The sequence below is a fragment of the Tachysurus vachellii genome, chromosome 24 (assembly GCF_030014155.1).
Source record: "Tachysurus vachellii isolate PV-2020 chromosome 24, HZAU_Pvac_v1, whole genome shotgun sequence".
NCBI lineage: Eukaryota > Metazoa > Chordata > Actinopteri > Siluriformes > Bagridae > Tachysurus > Tachysurus vachellii.
In genome coordinates this window covers 12,921,916-12,945,042 of record NC_083483.1, presented here as the reverse complement: position 1 = coordinate 12,945,042, position 23,127 = coordinate 12,921,916, and the positions used below count along the sequence as shown (strand labels likewise).

Sequence of the window (23,127 nt, the reverse complement as noted above, 5' to 3'; positions counted from 1 at the left end):
TATAAATCCGATGGTACAAACCACTTCAGGAGGTGGTCTGGGACGCATTTCAGATGAAACTGGACAGGTGTAAATGAATGTGGTTGTTCAAGCCACATACGTCAGCGCTGTACTCCTCCCAAACGGAAGTACGTCACTCGCAGGTGATCTTTCACCCAGGCGTCTCGTCGGGTCTTAAAATGCGCTGCTGCCGTCAACGGAAATGCAGCAAACAGTAAATGCTGTTTTTTGTAGCATAAACGTAACGAGTTTTTTCCTCTTCTTTTTGATTGCACTCTGAAAACCACATACACCAAAGTGTGTTCCATCTCAATTACCCCGGAAATGAGGTAAAATATATTAGCATTTTGGGCGGGAGCAGAAAGATCGGATCGATATCCGATTCGCCGAGACGCATTTATGTGGTCTAATGTAAATGGAACAGTTTTAACAAATCAGATAGCTATCGGATCAGAGAAAACACATGAAGTGACCAGGTGTAAAAAGACCCTTATGCTTTGGGAAATATGTTTCTGTAAAACAGAATTTAAACAATAATTTGAATGAAGGAAGAAAAAAAAATACTTTTTTGCCCTTTTTAAACAAAGCACTACGCTGTAATCGGTACATGATTCAGCTTTATAACAATAAACAGGTTGATGAGAAATAAAGTGTGTATAAGTCAGTGGTGCAATAGTTAAAGAACTCTGCTGTGTTTCCCATCGGGAAAAAAGTCAAATTAAAAGAAAACTCCACCCTGAAACAAAGACGTGTTTAGATTGAAATATTCGATGTGTTCAGTGATGCTAACGTGTTGGTTGATTCTGTATTTTTGTTCTCACTAGTGCCAGTGGAGACGCTTGCACAAAAGCCCTGAGACTCCCAAAGCCCCAGAATGCAATGCAGCGATATGCCGAAAAGTTACGTCAGAGACTCGGCTCGGCTCGGCTCGGCTATAGAGCTACCAGGAGACTGCGGTATCCGGTTGAAGGATTAAAGCGCCGTTGCACTGCATTGCTCGCTTTAAGTACAGAGATGTTACCCATGATCGTCAGGAAGTCCGACTGAATCCTGATTAATGTACGCAAACAGACCAACAGGCTGATAAAATAGTTTATATGTTTCTGTTCATTCATTCATTCATTCATTTTCTACCGCTTATCTGAACTACCTCGGGTCACGGGGAGCCTGTGCCTATCTCAGGCGTCATCGGGCATCAAGGCAGGATACACCCTGGACGGAGTGCCAACCCATCACAGGGCGCACACACTCTCATTCACTCACGCAATCACACACTACGGACAATTTTTCCAGAGATGCCGATCAACCTACCATGCATGTCTTTGGACCGGGGGAGGAAACCGGAGTACCCGGAGGAAACCCCCGAGGCACAGGGAGAACATGCAAACTCCACACACACAAGGCGGAGTCGGGAATCGAACCCCCAACCCTGGAGGTGTGAGGCGAACGTGCTAACCACTAAGCCACCGTGCCCCCCTGTTTCTGTTCAATACAAATTAAATCTTCGTTGCGAGTGAAGCTCACGGTTTTAATTACTCAAGATTAATAGGAAAGACGTTCAGGGTGATTTTTTCCTTTAAAAGTATGTTGTGTGATTTCTCTGCTGGTGACAATGTGGAAGTTGTTGACAGCGTTGAAGATGAAAACCGGTGAAATTCTGAAAAGACGTCTATGTTAAAAAAAAAAAAAAAAAAAAAAAAAAAAAATGAGCAAGTCTAATCGATACAGTTTGAGTTTGTTCAGCACAGTTGTAGTGATACTTAATATATGCCAAAGTGTCCTGTTCCAAAAAGCACAGATTTCACAGTTATGTGATTCAGTTAAAAATAAAGATTAGACACTCTTTAATCTAATTGGATGAACACTATAATCTTTTTATTTAAGATTATAATGCTTCGTCGTTGGATGAAAAAATAAAACGGCTTCATTTTTGTAATGTAGGTCCGAATTCAGTCACAGCTGAATGTTTCAAATGATCCAAAATTCTTTGTAGCATTCCTGTCCTCGGTCGGTCACGTGATCCCTCAGAGTAAGCTGATTGGTTCCTCTCGCTGACTCTGGCTGGTGATTGGTGCGTATTTACACGGCCCGGGCTTGGAGACGAGAGAAATGAGAAGAAAAAAAATGCAGAGCGTGATTGGTGGAGACGAAGCATCTCAAACCTTTTGGGAGGATGGGGAGAGGAGAAGGAGGGGCTAGGAAATGACATCATGGGTTTCTCCGTTTGGTCTCTGTCTAATTGCTACAGGTGGGAGGGGCTTGCCATAGAAATCTGCCAATAGGAAAGATCGACGGAAGAAACTTTAGTGAGAGTCACCCTATTAAAGGAGCAGTTTGTATTTGTTTTTTTTTTTAATATAACTTTTTATCATCGTAGTTCCAATTTTGGAAGCAATAATAAATAATTTCTTTAAAATCCTTTATTTTATTGATTTATTTTTAAAAAGACAAACTGCACCTTAAACGCCATGACAGCAAATCACATTTCAGCTTAAATTCAGCATTAACTGAACACGGTAGTGTACGATGTAGAGTAAAGTGTTAAACCTGCTCCAGCCCTGTTGGTGTAACGGGTCGAGTGGATAAGATATGATGCACTCAACACACGGCGCTGCAGTGAGATGTTAATAAAGTATATCCTGATCATTTCACTACCTACAGTCTGTCAAAACAAGTGGACCCTCTTGGGGAGGGGAGGGGAGAGGGAGAGAAGAGGACAAGAGAGGACAAGAGGAGAGGAGACACCTGTTAGAGTACATGATAGTAAGAAGGGGGAGAAGAGAAGAGAAGAGAAGAGAAGAGAAGAGAAGAGAAGAGAAGAGAAGAGAAGAGAAGAGAAGAGAAGAGAAGAGAAGAGAAGAGAAGAGAAGAGAAGAGAAGATGAGAGGACAAGATGAGAGGACAAGATGAGAGGACAAGATGAGAGGACAAGATGAGAGGAGAGGACAGGAGACACCTGTTAGAGTACATGATAGTAAGAAGGGAGGAGAGGAGAGGAGAGGAGAGGACAAGAGGAGAGGACAAGAGGAGAGGACAAGAGGAGAGGAGACACCTGTTAGAGTACATGATAGTAAGAAGAGAAGAGAAGAGAAGAGAAGAGAAGAGAAGAGAAGAGAAGAGAAGAGGACAAGATGAGAGGACAAGATGAGAGGAGAGGACAGGAGACACCTGTTAGAGTACATGATAGTAAGAAGGGAGGAGAGGGGAGGAGAGGAGAGGAGAGGACAAGAGGAGAGGACAAGAGGAGAGGACAAGAGGAGAGGATGAGAGGAGAGGACAAGAGGAGAGGACAAGAGGAGAGGAGACACCTGTTGTACATGATAGTCAGAAGAGAAGAGAAGAGAAGAGAAGAGAAGAGAAGAGAAGAGAAGAGAAGAGAAGAGAAGAGAAGAGAAGAGAAGAGAAGAGAAGAAGAGAAACACCTGGTAGAGTACATGATGGTCAGTTAGTAGAAACTGAGAAATCCTCCTTTTGGTGCCTTTGAGTGGAACAATGGCACATGAATAAAAGTACAGTCCAGTTGCCCTGACATGCATTAAAAGCATTTAAACACATGGTCATACTATACAGTCTGAACCAGAAACCACACCGAAAAGTAGAGAAACATTTCACAGTAGAAAAAAAAAAAGGGGGATTAGTAGAGGGATGATTTCCTGTGTCGTAGGCATGCACGCTGAAAGCATGGTGAGATACAGAGTGAGGCTGAAGCGTGCTCAGTGAATGTGTGACAGACCGCTTGTGGGTGACACGCTGTTAGAGAAAGAACAACTGGTTAGGGAACGAGATAGTAGTTCACGATGATGAAGATGATGATGATGATCACACTGGGAAATGGTGGGGTAGAAATAAAGAGTTACCAGAACGCCTCGTATCTCCGAGAGGTTCGAGCTTGGGGAGTCTAGAAACTTTGGGAGTAGCCCATCCAACTACAAACAGAAATAAAACCATATCGTAAACCTGTTTAATGCAGGCAGGGACACTGTCAGTGCATTACAGAACATTTAGGAAAGTAGAAAATATGAAATAAATAAAAAAAAAAAAAGGAATGGAATGGAAAATTTAAAAAGATCTTATAATCTTCCTTAACACCACACAACGCAGACGAATGCTCGAATCTGATTGGTCAGAAGTTGTACATCAGTTTGGTATGCTATATACAACAACCACGGATCATACACAAGTACACGACGATCGGTCGTAGGATCCTTGACGTGGTGACGTTTTTATTGGAGATGCGGAACAGACACGGAGCGAAACAGGAAGTAGAAATATTCTCATAACTGCTGTTGTTCAACACCAATCAACACCTCCTAACCAATCAGATTGGAGAATTGTGCAGCGCTGTGCTATAAACACACACAACGAATAAGCATAAAATGATGCGTTTATGTTTTTACATATAAAGATGAGGGAGAATTGTGTTACCGGGTGCGGAGGGTGGAGTCGGGCTCTTGGCTGCGTCGTCCGTTATGAGAGGGTCGACTCGGTTTTTCCGCTTGAGACGTATTTTCTTTATCTTCTTTTTGGTCTGGTCTGTCGGACCTAAAAAGTTCATTTCCGAGTGTTAGAGATTGTTGCTTTTTTTTTTTTTTTTTTTTTTTTTTAGTTTTCATTTGAGTGATTAAGGAGTTTCTGGGCAATTATGTATATTAGTGCACTTCAGACGTCGTTCAGACGACAGCTAATTATATATAGTCTAGGCCTTTGGTTTTCCCGGAAACAAGACTGCCATCATTAACCTTAAAGCAAAAACACTGGAATACAAATGAGGCCACTTGTGCTAATCAAATCACTCTGTAAAAACTACTTAATACTCCTGATTATTAGTCCGGCGAAGGAGCAATCACGCTGAAGAGAGACTGACCTGATTCAGGGCTCTCTGGCGTCTGTCTTTCGCTCTCTTCCTCGTCGTGTTCTTCCTCGTCCTCCTCCACCTCCTGTTTGCTCTTAGGCTCCGGGACGCCGTCCTCCGTGAGCTCTTCTCCTTCCTTTTTCGTCTCCATTTCTTTTTTCAGTTTGTTTTCATTCTGAAGAAACAAACCGGGACAAAACTAGTTGGAGTCTTTGACACAAACATGATGAAGAAAACTATTAGGTTGTTTAAGTGCGTCACTGCTTGAGCAGAAAACTTACCTCTGCAACGATATGGTTGATTGGCAGGAATGGGTTGGACATATCAGCATCCTCAGACTCCTCCTCCTTTATTTGCCTGCCTGCTTTCTCCACCTCTTCATGCTCCTGTCTGTCTCTATGGGGGTAAATATATATATGTCTAAGTGTCTAATACATAATGGGGATGAGGATTGTCCTAACATAATGTGTATAAAGAAACATCTCCATATATATATATATATATATAAAATCATATTATTTATTTTAATAAAACAGACCTCTCCTCTCGGATGCGTTTCACTCGCTCCGCTCTCTCCTTCTTATCCTGCTCCTCCTGTACGCGCTGCTCGGCCGTGTCCCTCTGAACGCGCTCCGTGATCGCCTCGTAGTCCTTGGCGATGTTGTTCAGGAGCCAGTTCAAGCCGTTCTTGATGGACTTGTCTATCTTCTTACCGTAGCCCAGGACGGCCGAGCACGGTTCCTAATAACACAAACCGGATTTCCGTCAATACTTTTTTTCATCCTTTCTCAAACACAAAGAAGTACTTTGATCAATTCTAGGCAGCATTTGTAACATAATATGGCTGCTAAAACGTCTGAGTGATTGTGACTTATTGTGTGAAAGACTCACGATCTGACAGAGACACTTGTTCTCGTTGACGAGCTTTTCCAGTGACAGACTCTCGATGATGTCAGCTTCAGCCATCGCACCGTCTCGGTCCTGCTTGTTGGCCAGCCTGAGAGCCAGTTCAGGAAAATAAATAAATAAATAAATAAATAACCATAACACAAAACAAAGAGTGCTGTGAGTGACAAAGCCAAGTGTTAGATGTTACAAACACGTGTTGACCTGCACTTAAGAGGGTCTGAGGGGGAATTTGACATCGAGTGGATGATTCAACATGTCAGTACTTGCTGGTGTGGATGTGATGCTTACTGAAGTAAAATATTACGATGGAGCATTGCAACGGTTTATAATTGACCATCATATAAATACTATACTAAAAAATTGTCCAAGTAACGACCGCCACGGGCCACCAGAACAACTCTGACTTACACTAGCACGGGTTTGCCGGCGATACGAGGGTGCCGCAGCACTTCTGCCATGGTCTCTCTGGTCTCCTGGATCCTCTGCACGTCGCTGGAGTCCACCACAAACACCACACCGTACGACTCGGAGTAGTAGTTCTTCCAGATGCCCCGGATCCGCTTCCCCCCACCGAGGTCAAAGATGGTGACTTCAAATCTGCCCTGCTTTAAGTCCACTTTGGAGAAGCCCACCGTTGGAGCCACATCTAGAGGACACTCTGAGGGAGAGCGATATTTACAGCTACATTTAAATATACTTCTCTGACTGCCCGGATGTAGAAGAAACACTCAGACCAATCGCTTCTAATCATCATTAACGTTAAAATTGATTTAAAAACGTTGGGTTAATCCGATAATAGAAAAATATCTGTGAAGGATTATTGGTGTTGGACTTACCTCCTTGGATGCCCCGTACTGTGGCAGTTTTCCCAGCATTGTCCAGTCCCACCATTACCAGCGTCACCTTCCTGTACCCACCAAAACACACACACACACACACACACACACACCTACTGCATCAACTGTTACTTTTACACATTTGAAGCTGCAAGATGTGATAAGCAGATCTGAAAAACTGCAAAAAGCTCCATATAATTAGTCGCTCAGGAACAGATGCATCTTCTCGGTGATACTAACCTGCGGCACCTGCGCCACAAAGACATCAAGCGCCCTATCCAAATGACCGTCCTCTGTAGCCAGGAGGACTTCATTGATTGTTAAAGAAGCACAGTGAGTTGCTGGGTACCTCGTACTCTCCTGCACCTTCAACTAAGCAAAAGGCAAAACAAAACACGCTCCTGTTCCTCTTGTCCTCAGGGCAACCCTGCTACGCTGGGATTATTCAGGGATTTCCAACTTATCCCGCTCAGGGATGAGCGCTGAAGGACAAATGCTGCTCAAAACCATTATTATGGAGCGCACTCTGGAAAACGTTAGGATCCAAATCCTTTCATGTGTTACTTTCACGTTCACGAATTAGTGCTGAATTCATGTGTACTAATAAAAAAGTCTCTCTTGAAGTTCATAAGAATACCAAAAACACTGGAAAATCCTCTGTCCTGAAACCACTCACACGTTGGAAAATATAAAACGTTTCAGCTTTAACAAGTATTATGCATTTCTGGGTAAATCTGTTACAGGTGGGTTGGAGAAAAGAAGATGTAAACGATGCATTTTGGTTATCAGGTCCTTTATAAAGTGAGAGCCAAACTCAGGTTAATCCGTGTGAAGAGAAAGAGAGAGGATTTGACACGTCATAAGAATGCCTACTCTAATCATGTAGAGAGGTTTGCTCTCTTTCACTCGTTGCTCTCAGGCAAAAAGACACCGAAATGCAGAGCAATGCGTTAAATCATACCGACACAGGTCAATACTTTGGGTAATTTGTGCGTCAAACATCAGAATTCGATCTTGATGACTAACCGTGGAAGGGTTGTTGTTAGAATTTCACATAAAACAAGACACCGGGCTGATTAACGCTAGCTGACAGGAGGGCTATGGCAACTCAAACAAACACTCTTTACAACCCTGGTGAGCAGAAAAGCCTCTGTACGCATAACACACCAAACCTTGTGGTCCTGTCAGTCAAGAAAAGGCTGCATGAGCACTAAAACGGGACACACACACATTTTTCCCCCACCTCGGAGCCAACTCTACGTCCCAAGGTGTTGGTGACACCTTTGGTATATAGCTAGTAAATCAGATAACTTTTTGCACTCTCTGAAGTTTCAGGTGTCTTATACACGATATGACACCACGCTCGCTTATACGAGTTCATTCATTCATTCATCTTCTACCGCTTATCCGAACTACCTCGGGTCACGGGGAGCCTGTGCCTATCCTTATACGAGTTGAGAGAGCAAATTAATTTCACTCACCGTCAGTGTGTAAAGCCACACTGTGTTGCGCTTGTGACCAGTCACCGATCACCATCGTTCATAGTCACCGATCACCATCGTTCATAGTCACCGATCACCATCGTTCATAGTCACCGATCACCATCGTTCATAGTCACCGATCACCATCGTTCATAGTCACCGATCACCATCGTTCATAGTCACCGATCACCATCGTTCCCAGTCACCGATCACCATCGTTCCCAGTCACCGATCACCATCGTTCCCAATGACCAATCACCGATGACAACTTTTCCCAACAACCAATCATCCATTACCATCGCTCCCCAAAGACCAATCACTACTCATCATTCCCAATGACCCATCATTAATCCTTCCTCCGTGTCCCACCCTTGTGTTTCAGTTTAAACTCTCTTCTTGTAGATAGAGAGACGAGATGTATAAAAGCAAGTAACCTTTTCATTTACAACATTTACTTCTTTTTGTCAGTGTTCTTGACAGAAAGCAAAGTGATTTGTAAATACACGTTTGGTCGTACACGCATCTTTAAGCAAATATGATTTGTGTGTCAGAATGAAGCTATTTTTAAAATAAAAACTTACTGCTTCACATCCCTATAAAACTGTATTGTATTTTATTCATTATTTTACGTTTCAGTGCCCTTAATTTGAATTCTAATATGACGTTGATCCTGATTCGTGATCGTATGTTTATAAATCACACCCTCCGGTGTCACCCATATGAGGATCCCCTTTTGAGTCTGGTTCCTCTCAAGGTTTCTTCCTTCACCATTTAAGGGAGCTTTTCCTCACCTCATTCACCATAGACTTGTTCATTGGGGATAAAAACAAACACATTTGAATAGATCTAATATTAATCTAGCATTTTTGTAGAATTGGAATCTTTATAATAACCTTGTGTTTGATGTTTATGTTCTGTAAAGCTGCTTTGAGACAACGTCAACGTTTGTTAAAAGCGCTATGGGAATAAATCTTAATTGAAACGCTTTTAATTAATATGCAAATTTAAGAAAAAGTGGCGCGAGCTACTTTCCCCATGAAAAATGTTGGCAACCCGTAGCACCGCACACGCGTTTCTGTTACCATGACAACGCCAAAAGCCTAGCTAGTCAATTATATACTCGTGCGTAGTGAAGTAAATCAGGTGGATAAAGTGTGGATCGACTCACCTGACAGGCTCTCTCCACCGTTTCAGCCAGCTGCAGCAGTTCGCCATCAGACTGAACATCACAGTCCGATCTCATGGACCTAGAAACGTCACGTCTCTTACAATCAGCCTGTGAAACCTGAGGCTTGATGACTTGACTGTTATGGTTAACTCACTGAGCTAAACAGGGCTGACATTCTGAGCACAGGATCATTTTAAAACCACAGCATCTTTACTTTACTTACGTGTGCAACTAGATCAGACCGTGTACATCCCATAATATCCGGCTAATTAAACACAAGGCTAACATAGCGTCCTGTGCTAGCTAGCTAGCAAGCTACTTGTTCGTAGGTATTACAAATCCTTTTATATATCCAAGCCGATTAACTCAAAACGAGCTTTTTTTACAACCAAACATTGCTCTATTTAGTAAACTTTACTGTAACTTTACTAGACAGCTGTGCGTTAATGCGTTCACTACGATTTTTTTTGTTTACGCCACCGGCTGCTACGGCTGCGGCCGTGATTTCATCAAAGGCTCCGTCCCAAATAGCGCGCTACCAGCCTATCTAGTGTGCCTAAATAGTGCCCTAGTGAGTTACATTGTAACAGACTCCCTAGTGCACTAGTTCGCGGTTTGAGACGTAACCGACAAAATAAACCGTTATGTGCAGCTAACGCCCCTAGTGGACGGAATGAATAAGAGCAGGAATAGCACTGCGCATGCGCTCTCTTCTTCCCCCCCCACATAGACACCAAGAAAATTCGACTCTGTTCTCATACATGTTTAATTATTTTTTTTTTTTTTGTAGGCCAGAAAAAAACTCTTGATATATAAACCCCCTGTATTAACCCATCCCAATTATATACCGTCCAAACTTTTCAAACATTTACATAAAATACAAAAAAAAAAAAAAAAAGAAAGAAAAAAAAAAGAGAATAAATTAAATTAGTAAATCACTGCTCTGGTGTAGAACAGTTCAGACACATGCCTCCGTTCTGAGACATTTAATTCTCCTCGTTCTAGCTGGTTGAGTGAAGGAGAGAGAAGGGTTTTAGAAACATATATACATTAATGTCATAAGAGGTTGCGTGACTGCCACATCATTCTTTTCAAAACTGCTTTAAGATAGATTAATACATAATTTTATTTTTTTTTTTATCTCTACCTCATTAAAAATTTTCAGCAAAACACTGATTGTTCGTCTTTCATCTTTCGTTACGCCGGCAAGACTCGAGTCGTCTCCTGTGGCATCGATACTGTACGTGCGAGACAAATCCTTAGATAAATCTAAATTCTTGAGCAACAGGTTTCCTCAGTGGAGTACAAGAAACGAGAGATGGCTGAATTTGAGAGAATAAGTGTTAATAAAATCTGTCACAACGTTAAGAAATAACCAGATATTTTTCCCCAAAAATGTGCTGGAATTCTTCCAGATTTCGTTGCCGTTGCAATTACGTCTATGCCGTAACCCGTCTTGAAGCAAAAGTTCAAATCACAGTTAAGGCTGAGGCAGAATCCTCATGACCTCCACCATTAAAACCTAGTTACATCTTTCATCAAATACTGCAGCAATCTTTAAAAAGAGAATTTGCACGGTCGCTAGCTCGTTACCCGCGCGCACTTTGCTAATCCACAGTGGTGTCTGTGATTGGAGGTGATATTCTGCATCACAAAGTCTGGGATCGGAGCAGATGAGTCTCTACTGTAGTCGTCCTTTACGATCAAATTTCTCATTGTAAAGAAACTGACGCAGGGACGTGTCCGGGCGGTCAAACAAGCTCCGCTTCCCGCATTCTTTTATTTAAAAAATGGTCCTTTTCGTCGAGGTTTTATTCTTTTTGAATGTTCGCAGCAGCGTTTCAACCGGGCCCCACTCTTCAGAAGGCATCTGAGAAAAGTGGAAATTTAGAAGTTAGAAAGAAACACAGTAAACAGCTTTCGGTTCTGTTTACGTTACAAGATCTAAAGTGAGTTTACACTGAAACGTTAACAGCGAAGAAAAATTTGCTGAATGACCCAAGTGACCCAAACTCTCGCTATCTTGCCAGAGTAATGCAATAAACAGGATACACGGATAAACTTGTATACTGAACAATCTGCAATAAGGGTTTAGAACATGGCTGCAGGCAGTGAGTGATGTGTGGGGTCCGCCGCAAATAATGCTCAAGTGGCAAGTTCGTGCCATAGAAATGACATGAAACTATAGAGACCACGGCTGAACATACTTATCGGGTTACGTTGCTGATGATAACTCGGTGCTTACTGTTTGAACACCTGCTGAATGCTTTGATAAAATCAAAGCTTGTTCATGTTTTGTGATCATGCGAGTAATTCAGCTGTTGTGATGTAATTTATTTTTTAAATTTCAATGTTACGGATTAGCACAAAGATTTTCGAATTTCCCTAAATGCTACATAAAAACACAAAAGAAAAGATTAAGTGGCAAGTAAACGTGTGGTAATAGGAAAGGTGTTAAAAATATTTCCCAGACACGAAACCTATATTTTTAGGCCAAAACGTCCTATGATGTTAAAATGGATATTTATAGAATTCGCATCGTTTCCAGACTGCACTTACTCTCGTCATCTGAATCGAAGCCAAAGAGAGATGTGCATTTTTCCCGGTGTAGCTGCAGCCCTTCTTCGCAGTCAAAGGCCGCGTTACAGCGAGAGCAGCTCTGCCTCTTGATGGGGATGACGTCATCTGTTTCAGAGCCTTTGGTACACGCTTGGGATCCCCTCCACTTTTTGGGCATGCTAAGGTACAGCTCGTCCAGGTACGCTGAAGGAGGAAGTCTGCTGAACGGCTTGACCGCCACTTTTTCGTACTTCGGCTCCTGCTCTTTCGGAACTGCGGGGGCCGCTTTAGTGCTTTTTTCTTGTGCGTGGTCCGCATGACCGTTGACGAGACGGGAGCTCTTGCTGCCGTAGTTCACCATACTTTTATTTAACATCAAAGGCTTTTCGTCTTCTAGTTTTACAGGCGCCGGGCTATTTGTCTGTCCCGTAATTTCACCTGGTGGTGGAGGAGAAGAAAGAGGAGGACAAGGAGATGGTGGAAGAGGTGGAAGAGTTTCAGGCTCCGTCCCTATGCTTTCGGCTGTCTGTTGTGCTGCTGCTTCTGGAGAAGTCTTTTCTCTTGCCGATCTGAGGCTGGGTTTGTCCACTGCTTTGTCCTTGTTCAGTATAAATGCCTTGTAATGACTCTTTTCATGGCTGTACAAGTCTTTAAGGCTGGCAGACTGCACCATGCACCCAGGGAAGCAGCATCCTGCTTTCAGAGGATTGTGGTCCTTTTCCATGTGATCACCCACATCCATCCGCGTTTTAAACCTCTTTTGGCAGGACACGTGGTAGCACGGGTGTTTGAGGTTCCCTCGGTGAGACACAACATGGTCGAAAAAATGCTGAGGAGTCCAAATCCTTCTGGCGCAAAACAGACACTTTTTTGTGGCAAGGTTGTAGAAGAACTCGAGGGCTTTCGTGTCACCCGGGTGGTGTATGAGAACATGAGACAGTACCGGGCCTGGCATGGCTTGGAACGTGCACCCGTCTATAGGACAGCTGACTGCAGGAGTGCTGCAGATTTTCCTCTTTTGCACCACCTTGGAAGTCTCGCTGGACTCGTCCTTGGTTCTCGTTTGCTGTTTTTCCACATTTGGAAAGGAGTTCTTCTCTTCCGCGGTGTTTCTCGAATTAACAGATGAAAGACCTTCTTCGTTCTTTCGTTTTTTCGCTGCTTTAACGTCAGCTTTATCCTCGTCGTGCTTTTTCTTTTTCACTCTCAGTTCCTCTAGTACCTTTGCTTTTGCGCAATTTTCACTTTTCCCTTCGATATTATTGCTGGTCGTCTTGTTTGTTTTGGTCCTGATATCGTAATTAACTCTATGACTCCTGACCGTCTTCTCCGATCTCTCTGCATCGGTCTTATTCTCTTCTTTTCCTGGTGGTAGCAGGTTTTTCTCAGTTGCAAGGCTGCTCTCTTGCTGAAGGCACCACGTCTTTCGTTTTTTTCTAATCACTCCGTTCACCCTGTGAACAGAAGCGTCCTTGGGTCCTGACCAATCTCCCCCTGCCGTCGCTCTTGTAGCCTTCGCTTTCCTGCCTAGTTTCATCTGACGCAGCCGTCCCTTGTGTTCAGACTTTCTGACTGATCCTCTTGTTAGGTATCTTATCACCTCCTGTGGGACACTCTGCTTATCATCCTTCACGCTGCTCTCTTTTTGCTCCGGTACTGATGTTGGATTTTTTGTGTCTGCCTCGTTCACGGGTGGTCCACCGTTATCGGAGCTTTTCTCCACCTCGTGCTGAGTTTGAGCTTTCCTTGTCAGTTTCAGTCTCATCAGCAGTCTTGACTTGATCTGTGCAAATCCGGGCTTTGCTTTCTTTGGCGGAGACTCTGGAATAGTTTGGCTGGGGCTCCTGGTCCCTTCAGGCACATCCTCGCACTTCTTGGTCTCGTGCAGACCTTCGACCCTGCTCAACTCTTTTATGTGCTTTTGGAAATGCTGCAAGGCTCCACGTGTCAAAGCCAGTTTGCTGCAGAACATGCATTTCTTGTCCGTCCTGTAATGCCATAAAGCGTGACTTAGTGGTGCCTCGTAATTTTTATTGCAAAGCTTGCATTGGTGTTTGGGTTGCGCAGCAGTCTGAGCGGCGCAAACAGGAGACGAGCTGCTGTTCAGAGACGGCTCGGCCTCTGCGCTCTGCTGCGATGTCGGTTCTTGAGGTTTCGCTGATTCTGCGATAGCAGCAGGAGTCTTGAGAACTTCATCTGCAGACACATTATTCGAGGTGTCAGCAGCTTCTTCGATGTTGGGTGGATTTTCATGAGTGTTCGGGATTTCTTTGGGGGTAGAAAGTTTACATTGGGGTGTAAGTTCGGTTGTAGTATTAGGTGCATTTTCAGAGGTAGGAATCATATCTGTTTCTTTTTCAGACGTAATACAAATAACATCAGTAGCGTCGTCTGGTGTGTCACCGAGATTAGAAACATCATGGGTGTTTTCCAGCGTTTGAATATTGTCAGTTGCAAGACTAGCGTTATGATCTTTGGGAGCGTCGGCCTCTGTAATGATTTTGCTATCAGGGATTAGAACCTGCTCAACAGGCAAAAGTAACGGGAGGTCAGATTCATCACTAACACCAGGGATCTCCTGTGTTACAGTAGCACTCGGTGAGGTCATTTTAGACCCCTCCGCCGGATCGATAGGATTCTTTACATGCTCGAGAGACTGAATGTCTTCCTGTTTCTCGGCATGTTGAGCTGTTAACAGTTCAGTGTCCGTAAGGCGATTAAGCGAAGGGCTTTCCTCTTCATCAGGCACTTTAGCATAGGTGTGGAATTTTCTAATAATGACTGTAACATCCTGTGGCTGAAAGTCATCATGTCCTTCCTTCGAATGAGGAGACTTTTCTGCAAGTAAATGAAGGATTGAGTTCAGAGTTTTGATACAAGGCGTTGTTTGTGGCTGCTCAAAACATTGCGCTGTGGAAGAAGTTGTTTTGGACGCAACCCGCTCATGAACGTCGATGGGCAGCTCAACTTCGTTGTCGGGGTAGGAATATTCCGTCGTGATTTCAATGACCGGCGTGTCAACTAAAATGTCCTTTAGTGAACTGAAAAGCTTTGGTTTCCTCCCTGGTTTCTTCCGTTGCCCAGGAGCACTGTTTTCTCCCATGGCAGCTAACTGCTCCAGGAGCCACCGGGGTTTCCTGCCTCTGCGTTTCAGAATATTTTTCTCCGCCTGCCGAGTCAGGAACCTCTGACATCTGTTGTTCGGCTGTCTGGCATGATTTTGTGCCAAATCCAGCTGCCTGAAGGAACGCCGGACTGGAAACAGCTCCAGATTCTTTGTGAGCCGTGACCCTGGTTTCCTCCCTCTCTTCTTATATTGAGGAGCATCGGAAGACGGTTCGCCAGAAGGACTCCTGACCTTATTTTCCACTGTCAAAGATTCCTGATTGTCTCTACTACCAGGCTTTGTCTCCTGCCTGATGACGGTCCTTTCCGGCTCCGCGCGGCACTTGCAGTGCTCTCGGACGCAGTAACCAGGCGCCCATTTTTCCTCTTCCATAATTTCGCAGAGGGCGGCTCTGGCTACCTCGTCACTCATGAGCTTCAGGCAGTTCGTTTTAATGTGCAGAAGGCTCCAGAACTCAGGGTCAAAGAACAGCCCCCTTTTCAGAATCTGAATCACCTCAAAGCGCACGTTGTTCCCAACGGGACTGGAGTCCAGGTGGTACTCCAGGTCTGGGTGGTTGTACAGGAAGAACACGGTCTTGTAGGCGTCGACAGTGCGCTCCAAGAAGAACACGAGTAGCGCACAGGCTCTGCAGACCTCCAGGTCGTTGGGAAGCAGGTACGCAATGGTTTTGTAGAGGAGAGACTTGGTGGCCGGGTCGTTCTTGAGATCAGTCTGAAGGGCCTGGGCGCAGAGCTCGATGCAAAATGTGAGGCCTTCTTTGCCCAAATGCTGAAATCAGAAGAGATAAACGAATAAGAATATGACAAAAGGCAAAGCAAAGCAAGGCTTTATGTATATAGGTAAGGAATAAGTAATTTGCTATTATAGAGGCACGATTAACAACCAACCGTTTTTCTTCTACTTACAACACAAACAGCTGCATTAGTTAAGAAACACACCACCACACATTTGATCTACTTATAGTTACATTTAATATTGTGGAACATCTGTGAAACGAGTCTTAGTCTCTTCCAGAGTACAGCTACAGCAGCACCTAAAAACTTCTGGCCCTTCACCAAAGTCTCAGACACTAAGAAGCTGACAGTACAAACCCTTGTTCCTGATAAAAAATGTTGACAGTCTTTCCATAAAATGTCAAACTTCTCCTTATGGACATTGTTATTAAACATAGATTATCCTGATTAAACGAAGTGCAGGTCCCCAGAAACGAGCCGTTACTGTAGAACACTCTAATGTTCTACAGTAAGCTCTAGTTACTGACAATCACCAGCTTATAATTGAGAAATCAGCAGTAGCATGGTTTTTGCATAGATTATGTCTTTACATACCTCAGACACGATCACCTTCATAAACGGGAAGATTGCTTTCGCATTGGTGGCTGACAGGAGCAACAGTTTGCATTCTTGCAGAAAGTGTTCCTTGGCCTTCACTCTGAGGTACAGTTTACACCATATGAAGACCAGATCCCTGAGGAGAGCCAGAATATTCGTTAGATAAAATTATGATGCAACTTACACCAACAAAGTGTAATATATATATATACGTATATATATATATATATATATATATATATATATATATATATATATATATATATATACACGTCTGTATATATACACACACACACGTCTGTATATATATATATATATATATATATATATATATGAAATATAAGATAACATTATTTATTTACAACCAGGACAACTGTAAATCCATAAAGATGGAAATCTGTGATTAATTACTTTACAATAAGTCGACTGAGATGTTTTTTGGAAACCACCACCAACCACCAAGACTGATCTGAGGTCTGAGCTGCGGCTAAAGCAAAATATTTTGGGACTTACCAAAGGTAATACATGTCTCCATTTTTGAGCTGCTGCAAGAGGAAGCCTCTACTGAGCTCCAGGAGCAATTCGTCCTTTTCCTCGTTCTCTGCAATGCAGAGGATCTCCACGGCATCTTTTCCGTCGATCTCCTCCATCTTCACAAGAACGACAAGTAAAAAAAAAAAAGGAAATAAAAAAGCGTTACCTTACGATCGAATCGTTGTGAAATAATCGTGAACAGAGAGCGTGAACACACCACACCTCAGTGAAGAGGCGTTCTTGCTGAGAGGACTTCCAGAGACAGCAGAGGTAGGCCTGCTTAAAGAACAGGAGACGGCCAGCTGTCTGGTGTTGACTGCACTTTAGAGCTAACGCCATGGCCTCGCGGATCCTCTCGCAGGCTAGCAAGTAACGCACACGCAATTCGAAGAACATGGGCACCTCAGAGCTGAGATAGCGATCCACTGAAGAGCAAACGGAGGAGTTACAAAGAGGCAAAAAAAAAAAAAATGTTTCCCTTGTTGCGTTCAGAGTTTTTCACAGAAAAACAAGCAAACATCAAAATGAAAACAGAACACACCGTCTTCTTGCTGTTGCTCAAATTCCTTCAGGATTCCATCCAGTACAGGACTCGACCAAGGCCCTCCGTCTCTGATGACGTGTATAACCTGCAGCAGGTACACATTCTGGTACCGCACTAGACTTGAGTGGCATTCCTACGCACAGAAAAGCACAAGACTGATAGGAAAGTCATCCTGTAACTTACGGTGCGTTAACCGTAACTGTCTGAAATTCCTGAATTAAAACCAATTTTAATAACACTCCCTGTGCAGGAATCTCTAAAGGTTATAGGTGATGCAATTACCTGAAACGAGTCCAGAATATCTTTTAGAGGGTCCTCGGGGAACTCATCTCTTCCGAAGAACAGCAGCAGCTCGAAGACGCTCCTGTGATAATGTAATACATTTCTTATTCATAGATTTTCACAACCACACCCAAACCCCTCACTCCTGAGTTACATAATTGTGGTTTTTTATAATTTAAAAGTACAACTGAGTAAAAGCCAAACTTTTTTTTTAAAGTTTCAAACACAGAACTCACAGAGTTTATACTCACAGAGCCAGACTGCTCAGAGTGTAGCGCACGTGTTCACAATCAGACGGGAAGGAGGCTGCACCACGGACAAACGCGCACAGGGCGCTCCTCAAGACCTGCAGCTGTGGGAGAGGCACCTGCCATCGGCTTGTGTATTCCACGACCAGCTTAAAAAAAATAAATAAATAAATAAACAAAGAAACAAGGAGAAGCAGCGGATACGATGAGTACAGAGTGTAAAAAGAGGGAAAAAAAAATAGGAAGAAAAGCGTACAAGAAAAGTAACAAGACAAATGTTTAAAACCAATCCTGGAATCCTGCTGGACTTCAGATTATAGTTTCACCACACTGTTTAACTTCAGCATTAGCTATAAGGGTGTCATGATCCTCAGTTCCTTATTGCTAGCGATACTAAAGTAATAGGATCATACAATTTTTCCAATTTGTACATTTGTGCTACAGTCACACACTGTTGAATGAAACAGTTCACATGGATCCTTTAAAGAGGACTGATAACGGCCCTGAAAACCTTATTTTATTCATACTTTATTACATATAAGTTATCAAGAGCAACTTACATTTATCTCAATTATACAGATGAGCAATTCAGGGTTAAGGGCCTTGCTCAGAGGCCCAGGACTGGCAGCTTAGTGACCCGGGGTTAAAACTAGCCACCTCTCAATCAGTAGTCCAACACAATAACCACTAAGCTACCACTTCCCCAAAATGGCTTGCCGTATATGACGATTCCTAATGCTGTTTTAGCTATTGTTATTGACGGATCAGTTTTGCGCTGCATTTTATTTTACTCAGCACGTCTTCTTTTCATGCCTACAAATAAAGATGTGAGCCATGAGTAACACACAAACAAACCAATTTGTTTAAACATATAAATAATGACTTAAAAGTCGAGAACATGTAGGGCTTCTACTTTTGCTGGCAGCTGCTATCGTAAAAATTAATGCAATTATGAAATTATGCAATTTGATATAAAATGTTCTTGCACTTGGGCTACTGATTTATCCATCCTTGATGGAGGGGCATGGGGTGTTTACTTTGATGTTTACTTTGAAGGTAATAGACATTCTCTCATCTCAGTCATTTGTAAACATCGCAAAGATCATAACAAGCCTCCGAACTTTATTTAACAAAACTATTTATTTCACATCTTGAAACAATGTCTACCAAGATATACATATGACAAGATATCTTACATATAAGATACGCCAGCAGTGGTGGCTCAAGTGGTTAAGGCTCTGGGTTGTTGATCGGAAGGTCAGGGCTTCAAGCTCCAGTATTGCCAAGCTGCCACTTTTGGGCAATTGAACAAGGCCTTTAACCCTCCCTGCTACAGAGGCGCTCATAGCTGCCCCTGTGCTCAGACTCCAACCTCCTCAGTTTGGATATGTAAAGAAAAGTATTCCACTGTGCTGTAATGTATTACGTGGTGGTGATAAAGGCTTCTATGCCCCAATTTTATTTAATTTCATATTTCACACTTTTTCTATAATTAACGAAAAACGTTTCCTGAATGTAAACAATAACCGCAAGAACTCACGACTTGTACTTTACAAATGAGTGTCTCTGCCATCTTCCAATAGGCTCTTGCCTGTTAGTTTCACTCTGTATCACACTAATCCACACTTTTATTTATTTTATTTTCTCGTATGACTTTATTCTACTGCTGAAAAGTGAATTTTTACGTATAGACGACAGAGGACAGATCTACCCAAAGTCATCTTTCTATCATCCTACGATATCCATCTTCATATCACACATCCCTACGCCTGTGAAGAACAAAAAAAAAAAAAAAACGATAAACAAACCATTGTGGAATTAATTCTTGTTGACAAACACTCCTTAACACAGGTGTGTTAGGGAGTGTTTGTCAACCAGAATTAATTGGTGTCGGTTTAAAGTTATATTAAAGTCAAAACGTGGCTGTTTAACATGACTATAAGCTTCACGGAAAATCAACAAAGTGAACTGTTTGCTTTTAATGCGACACTGAAACATCACAAGAGCTTAGAGAGTAGATAAGATTTTACAAGCATCAAAACAAAACATTTCAGCGGTCACTGGGTCACCAGTGTGCACTAAATAGTGAATAAACTGAAGTGTGTAATGAAGTGAAGACTCTTTAACACAACATACACAACGGCTAAGCTAACAAACCGAAACAAACCCAACGTACCCAAAATGCACATTTGGGTTCATACGTCATATCGCGTTACACGTTACATCACTTATATAACAAGTTTGCTTGCTTTTTTTTTGTTAGTTAGTTACTTAGTTACAGTTCATGTAGCTACGATTCGTTTGTTTTGTTTTTCAACCTAGCAGCTAGTATGCTATGCTAACACCGTTAGCTTGATACAAAACCGCTAAAGTTGAACTAATTATTATTTTTCTTTTTTAGCATCAGTGCTAACTGGTCGGGATTCACAAGCAACCCTGTGAGAACAGACTCGAACTGAAAGAAATAGATACGTTAGTTAAAAGAAGTCCCCACACACACACACACACACACACACACACACACACACACACACACACACAGTAAAGGAAGAATCTCTGCTGACAACGGTTACCACAGAGTAGCACACTAGCACACTAACTAGCCTGTATGCTAGTACGCTTAGCCAAAGCAAAGCAAAGCTACACTTGGATAATCAAGGCTTTAGCATTAGCATTAGCATTAGCTTTAGCATTAGCTTTGCTGTCTCTGTTTCTCTGTCTAATGTAAATATGTCAGTGTGCGTGGGTTTGTTTTTTTTCTCTCTCTTTGTCTCACCTCGCAATATCTCGAGCAATACGACTTGCTTTGCAGTCCGCACTCGTCGTTTAACAAACTCTGTAATTCTTTTCTAAACCTGTCCAACTCCAATTCACTCTCTTCTTCCGCCATACTGCTTGTCTAACCCAGCGCGTACAACACATACAGCCGCTACCGTTAACCTCAACCGAACGTGACGGGTCATACCAGCGTTCCGATTGGGCCACGGACTGTCAACAGCTCAAGCTGATTCGTTTGCTTATTGGACCGCGTTCGTGTCAATCACGTCGGCGATATAAATCCGCGCTTCTGATTCGTCAGCGGAGGGGATTTAATTTTTTTTCTGGCTACATCTGGCCCAAAAAAATAATAATAATAATAAAAATAAAATAAAAACAGATCTATTTTATATAAACTACAGCTTTTCGTTTTTATTAAAATATTGATCAGCAATGTTTTTTTTTTTTTTTTTTTTTTAAATATATATATATACTCATATAAGAACATGTATTTTAAAAATTATTTATTTTTAGCATTAAACGTTTTTAATCCTGTAACCTTACACATTACACAGCATTTCTACCATTTTTAATTGACTTTTCTTTCATTTTATTTACATCTAGGGACTTCTATATCACATGATTGTAGTCGTCACGTGACTTAATTAAGTTTATATATTAACCAATCAGTGATGAGAAATTAGCATAATGCCCCATCAGGCCTATATAAGCTGTGATAGCTGGACGTTACTTTACTCTGCTGTGGTCTTAGTGCCTTTAACGTTTAATAGGTATTTGCAGCGTTTATGATTTTATTCATTGGATTTTATTGGTATTTTAAACGAGTCAAAACTTCTAGGTGAGTTGTTGCCTTCATAGATGTTTTAGTGTTTCAGTGAGTGTTAATCAGGGGAAAAAAAAAACTTTAAAATTATCATGTTTTTTATTTTTTTTTTTCTCTAGACCCAAGTGTAAAAAATGTTTTATCATCTACACTGACAAATTGACGAATGTAAATACTTTCAGTTTGAACAATCTTGTCTTCCATGATTTCATGCAATTGATTTTGTGACTATTTTATTCACCACTATTTACAAAAAAAAGACCAACACCAAAAAATAATCTTTTATATTTCCTTGGAACTGAGACAGAACTCTTAACTTGATTGTATGCTTTCCTTTAAAATGTTCATTCGCCTCTCAAATCTATAGAAGTAGTTCCCTGTTTCACCTGTAACTGTTTTTTACCCTGCATATGACCAGTTTAATGAGATTTCTGTACTCTGCCATCAGCGTCCCAATCTACTCCTCGATCCCAGGTGCTGTTTGAATATATTCTGCATAAAATGTGGCATTAACCTTTTGATGTTTGTATACAACAGGGGTGTGTGTGTGTGGTCTCTCTGATGTGCACTATAAGACCCTTGAGCAACTGGTTTCATTTTAAAAGGAACATGAAGTTGGCATTCACTCATTCACTTCATCACTTGTCTTCCTTTTCCAGATCGAGTCTGAAAAGGTGCCATGTCTGCAGGGCTCCAGATGCTGGGTACCACCCTGGGAGTGCTGGGTTGGCTGGGAACCATCCTAGCTTGTGCTCTTCCACTATGGCGCGTGACTGCTTTCATCGGGAACAACATTGTTACAGCGCAGGTTGTCTGGGAGGGTTTGTGGATGACCTGTGTGGTTCAGAGCACCGGCCAAATGCAGTGCAAGGTTTATGACTCGATGCTGGCTCTGTCTTCAGACCTTCAGGCCTCTCGGGCCATTCTCATCATTGCGCCGCTGGTCAGTCTGGTGGCCATACTTGCTAGCATAGCTGGAAACAAGTGCACAAATTGCTTGGAGCAAAGCAGTGCCAAGACCAGGGTAGCTACAGCAGCTGGAGTTTTCTTTCTCATTGCAGGAATTCTGAGCCTTGTACCCCCCAGCTGGATGGCAAATGCAGTTATCAGAGACTTCTACAATCCTTTGGTGGCCCAGTCACAAAAGAGGGAGCTTGGGGCATCCATCTTTATCTGTTGGGGGGCTGCTGCGTTAACTATGATTGGCGGTGGGCTTATGTGCAGTTCTTGTCCGAGTGGTGGAGGAAGGCAAGCAATCCACTATAAACCGACGTCTCAAACAAGCAGAGCACATGCTGCTTATGTCTGAGCTTATGCTTAACACCGACATGCTTTTGTTTTTTATTTTTTTTTAATTAAGTTTAAGTGTATGCTTTATTTCTGTAAATAAAAAATCTTACCTTCACTGTGGTAGCAGCCGTGAGTGACACTTTTTTTATCCAGTAGATGGTGGTGTTGTGTTCAGAGACCTTTCTGAGGCACCACCTACCCTTTCATTTAAATTGGTGAAACTGTGCGTTCTGATACGTGCACAGTGATTTGTATTGATTTCTGAACACTTTCTGCAAATAAAATTGTAAGGGAATCATTTAAAATAAAGGCCGTTTGAATACAACTGCACATAACCACCCAAGCAATGTAGTCTATTCATG

At 42.4% G+C, this 23,127-nt stretch overlaps 3 protein-coding genes across 5 annotated transcripts; 1 reads left to right on the top strand and 2 right to left on the bottom strand.

The window, feature by feature from the left end:
* Window positions 1-1,110: 1,110 nt before the first annotated feature.
* Window positions 1,111-9,755, bottom strand: arl13b (ADP-ribosylation factor-like 13b). 2 transcript variants are annotated; one of them, XM_060860875.1, is made up of 11 exons: window positions 9,470-9,755; window positions 9,247-9,325; window positions 6,598-6,668; window positions 6,170-6,419; window positions 5,744-5,849; window positions 5,391-5,593; window positions 5,134-5,248; window positions 4,865-5,027; window positions 4,426-4,542; window positions 3,858-3,926; window positions 1,111-2,272 (listed from the first exon to the last, which is right to left on the bottom strand). In XM_060860875.1, the coding sequence occupies exons 2-11, from the start codon at window positions 9,303-9,305 to the stop codon at window positions 2,196-2,198; spliced, it is 1,230 nt and encodes a 409-aa protein (XP_060716858.1). In that variant the 5' UTR covers window positions 9,306-9,325; window positions 9,470-9,755; the 3' UTR covers window positions 1,111-2,195. The 2 variants fall into 2 exon arrangements, with proteins under 2 accessions (XP_060716858.1, XP_060716859.1); XM_060860876.1 differs by having other exon boundaries at window positions 1,111-2,093.
* Window positions 9,756-9,994: 239 nt separating this feature from the next.
* Window positions 9,995-20,829, bottom strand: znf654 (zinc finger protein 654). Of its 2 annotated transcripts, XM_060861059.1 has the most exons (9): window positions 20,651-20,829; window positions 17,878-18,023; window positions 17,627-17,708; window positions 17,342-17,477; window positions 17,023-17,225; window positions 16,780-16,916; window positions 16,264-16,402; window positions 11,806-15,703; window positions 9,995-11,116 (listed from the first exon to the last, which is right to left on the bottom strand). In XM_060861059.1, exons 1-9 carry the CDS (start codon window positions 20,762-20,764, stop codon window positions 11,106-11,108), a joined length of 4,866 nt encoding a protein of 1,621 aa, XP_060717042.1. In that variant the 5' UTR covers window positions 20,765-20,829; the 3' UTR covers window positions 9,995-11,105. The 2 variants fall into 2 exon arrangements, with proteins under 2 accessions (XP_060717042.1, XP_060717043.1); XM_060861060.1 differs by lacking the exon at window positions 20,651-20,829 and having other exon boundaries at window positions 17,863-18,001.
* Window positions 20,830-21,350: 521 nt separating this feature from the next.
* cldng (claudin g) lies at window positions 21,351-22,880 on the top strand. The gene is made up of 2 exons (XM_060861062.1): window positions 21,351-21,490; window positions 22,135-22,880. Exon 2 carries the CDS (start codon window positions 22,155-22,157, stop codon window positions 22,782-22,784), a length of 630 nt encoding a protein of 209 aa, XP_060717045.1. The 5' UTR covers window positions 21,351-21,490; window positions 22,135-22,154; the 3' UTR covers window positions 22,785-22,880.
* The last annotated feature ends 247 nt before the right edge of the window (window positions 22,881-23,127 follow it).